Source organism: Silurus meridionalis, chromosome 2 (assembly GCF_014805685.1).
Source record: "Silurus meridionalis isolate SWU-2019-XX chromosome 2, ASM1480568v1, whole genome shotgun sequence".
NCBI lineage: Eukaryota > Metazoa > Chordata > Actinopteri > Siluriformes > Siluridae > Silurus > Silurus meridionalis.
The window spans coordinates 1,581,132-1,584,881 of NC_060885.1; the positions used below are offsets into that span (position 1 = coordinate 1,581,132).

General features: G+C 39.9%; 1 protein-coding gene across 8 annotated transcripts in view; it reads right to left on the minus strand.

Moving 5' to 3' along the window:
- cntln (centlein, centrosomal protein) overlaps positions 1–3,323 on the minus strand; it is a 101,254-nt gene extending 97,931 nt beyond the window's left edge. For 6 of the 8 annotated variants that reach the window (XR_006928703.1, XM_046875363.1, XM_046875332.1 and 3 more), the window contains exons 1-2: positions 3,064–3,296; positions 1,757–1,844 (exon numbers count right to left, since the gene is read on the minus strand). Coding sequence is in view for 7 of the 8 variants with exons in the window: in XM_046875363.1 (XP_046731319.1) it covers positions 1,757–1,837 (81 nt within the window). In the remaining variant the exon portion in view is untranslated. Of the gene's footprint in view, positions 1–1,756; positions 1,845–3,063 lie in introns of all 8 variants that reach the window. The other 2 variants (XM_046875318.1, XM_046875324.1) reach the window with 2 other exon arrangements.
- Between the last annotated feature and the right edge of the window lie 427 nt (positions 3,324–3,750).

The window sequence follows — 3,750 nt, forward strand, 5'->3', positions numbered from 1 at the left end:
GTGAGAGAGTGTGTATATATACAGTACAGACCAAAGTTTGGACACACCTTCTCATTCAAAGAGTTTTCTTTATTTTCATGACTATGAAAATTGTAGATTCACACTGAAGGCATCAAAACTATGAATTAACACATGTGGAATTATATATGGAATTATATACATAACAAAAAAGTGTGAAACAACTGAAAAATGTCATATTCTAGGTTCTTCAAAGTAGCCACCTTTTGCTTTGATTACTGCTTTGCACACTCTTGGCATTCTCTTGATGAGCTTCAAGAGGTAGTCACCTGAAATGGTCTTCCAACAGTCTTGAAGGAGTTCCCAGAGATGCTTAGCACTTGTTGGCCCTTTTGCCTTCACTCTGCGGTCCAGCTCACCCCAAACCATCTCGATTGGGTTCAGGTCCGGTGACTGTGGAGGCCAGGTCATCTGGCGCAGCACCCCATCACTCTCCTTCTTGGTCAAATAGCCCTTACACAGCCTGGAGGTGTGTTTGGGGTCATTGTCCTGTTGAAAAATAAATGATGGTCCAACTAAACGCAAACCGGATGGAATAGCATGCCGCTGCAAGATGCTGTGGTAGCCATGCTGGTTCAGTATGCCTTCAATTTTGAATAAATCCCCAACAGTGTCACCAGCAAAGCACCCCCACACCATCACACCTCCTCCTCCATGCTTCACGGTGGGAACCAGGCATGTAGAGTCCATCCGTTCACCTTTTCTGCGTCGCACAAAGACACGGTGGTTGGAACCAAAGATCTCAAATTTGGACTCATCAGACCAAAGCACAGATTTCCACTGGTCTAATGTCCATTCCTTGTGTTCTTTAGCCCAAACAAGTCTCTTCTGCTTGTAGACTTTCTTTAGCAGTGGTTTCCTAGCAGATATTCTACCAGGAAAGGCCTGATACACACAGTCTCCTCTTAACAGTTGTTGTAGAGATGTGTCTGCTGCTAGAACTCTGTGTGCCATTGACCTGGTCTCTAATCTGAGCTGCTGTTAACCTGCGATTTCTGAGGCTGGTGACTCGGATGAACTTATCCTCCGCAGCAGAGGTGACTCTTGGTCTTCCTTTCCTGGGGCGGTCCGCATGTGAGCCAGTTTCTTTGTAGCGCTTGATGGTTTTTGTGACTGCACTTGGGGACACAAGTTTTCCCAATTTTTCGGACTGACTGACCTTCATTTCTTAAAGTAATGATGGCCACTCGTTTTTCTGTACTTAGCTGCTTTTTTCTTGCCATAATAGAAATTCTAACAGTCTATTCAGTAGGACTATCAGCTGTGTATCCACCTGACTTCTGCACAACACAACTGATGGTCCCAACCCTATTTATAAGGCAAGAAATCACACTTATTAAACCTGACAGGGCACACCTGTGAAGTGAAAACCATTTCAGGTGACTACCTCTTGAAGCTCATCAAGAGAATGCCAAGAGTGTGCAAAGCAGTAATCAAAGCAAAAGGGTGCTACTTTGAAGAACCTAGAATATGATATTTTTCAGTTGTTTCACACTTTTTTGTTATGTATATAATTCCACATATAATTCCACATGTGTTCATTCATAGTTTTGATGCCTTCAGTGTGAATCTACAATTTTCATAGTCATGAAAATAAAGAAAACTCTTTGAATGAGAAGGTGTGTCCAAACTTTTGGTCTGTACTGTATATGTGTGTGTGTGTGTGTGTGTGTGTGTGTGTGTGTGTGTGTGTGTGTGTGTGAGAGAGAGAGAGAGAGAGAGAGAGAGAGAGAGACACCTGACACTGAGCGAGCTCCTGACTCAGACTCCTGACTTGCTCCTGCAGCAGGATCAGTCTCTCAGTGTCTGTACAGGACATCACTCATCTACAGAGAGACACGAGAACAGAAATATAAACTGTATAAACTAAGAAGATAAACTACTTTCTGATGTGTATATTTAGAGATATTTAATTTGTTGGGGCAGTTTCCCCACTGTGTAGCATTCGCTCTTCTCTTAACAGTCCTGTACATCTGGGACCTGAGGAGAGCAGTTTCTGAGGTTTTGGAGAGGAATATTGTCCCAGGTGTGTCTGATACTGGATTCTGCACAACAGTTCTGGGTTTTCTTTGTTGTGTTTTTTGTTTCATGATGCACCAAATGTTTGTAAATGGTGAAAGGTCTAGACTGCAGACAGACCAGTTCATCACCCAGACTCTTCTACTATAAAGTCATGCTGGTGTAATAGATGCAGAATGAAGTTAGCATTGTCGTCAAATACGCTGAAAAAGACATTTTTTGGATGGAAGCATTCGTTGCTCTAAAACCTGCATCCAGCATTGATGGATCCTTTCCAGATGTACAAGCTGCTCATTTCACAGGCGCTAATGCACCACCATACCATCAGATATCACGACTTCTTCTTTACCTCAGAGAGACTGAACCTGTATTTGAGGATGAGACGGAAAATTGTGTTCACAGACGATGATTTCTGGAGGTATTAATGATCCCATGCAGTGATTTCCACTACAGAATCATCACTGTTTTAAATGCAGTGGCCCCTGAGGGCCCGAAGATCACAGTCATCCAATATACATTTTCACCCTTGTCCCTCATGATTTCTTCAGATTCTGTTGATGATATGATGTTCTGTAAATGATGAGGAACTTGTATTATTGTGTTTCACAGCCTGGTGAAGCTCCGCCCATCTTTACTTCTGAGAGACTCTCTAACATGCACTATTTATACCCCAATCATCTCACTGACCTGCTGTCAATCAACCTCATTCATTACTCATGTTTTTCAGACGTGTTTCAGCATCAAATTCAAAATCACCTTCTTTTTCATTACAATTCTACATTTCATCATTTTAAACATTTCAGTTTTTCTTCTGTTTAATGTCAACAAAATGCAGGTTTATAAGATTTACAATTTACATTCTGTTTTTATGTACATTTTACACAGTAACGTGGATGGATGGATGGATGGATGGATGGATGGATGGATGGATGGATGGATAGATAGATAGATAGATAGATAGATAGATAGATAGATAGATAGATAGATAGATAGATAGATATTTGTATTAATTTTCTAGACACTCACGCGCACAGCTGGATCCTGAGGTACTGAAATACTCCGCTAAACTTCCTGAATGTAAAGTCGGTTTACAGGAGAGAAACGTGTAAAATAAACATCGCAGCTGAAATATAAACAACAACAAACTTTAATAAACAATAATTTGACCGAATAAATAAGTCACTTGTGTTAGCAACTGAACCGATAGCGTCGCTAGCTGTTTGTTGACTCTTTCAAACCGACGCGCCGTTTCCCGTGGCGTCGTTTTCTTTTTGCGACAATTTTGCGACAGTATTACTGACTGACTGTAGTTCTTGCGCATGGGAGTTGTAGTCTATTAGCGTTATAAACAAAATTAGCGTCAAATTTAATTAGAAAAACATTGCTCCAAAAAAATAAATTAATAAATTGTAATAGATTTAAATGAGAGTGTAATATCTATACTGATATACGTGTTAATTTAATTGATAATTGATTATTTGCACTCCAAAAGAACTTAGTTTCCTCAGCAGAAAGAGCTCTGTCCTCTCTTATAAATGACCTCATTATAATCTGTCCATTTTAGTTTACTGTTCAGATGAACACCCAGGTATTTAAGAGTCCACTCTCACAATGTCCTTTCCCTGAATGTTCACTGGTGATAATGAAGTTTGTTTGTGCCTACAGATATATATATATTTATTTATTTAATATATATTTAATAATAATAATAAT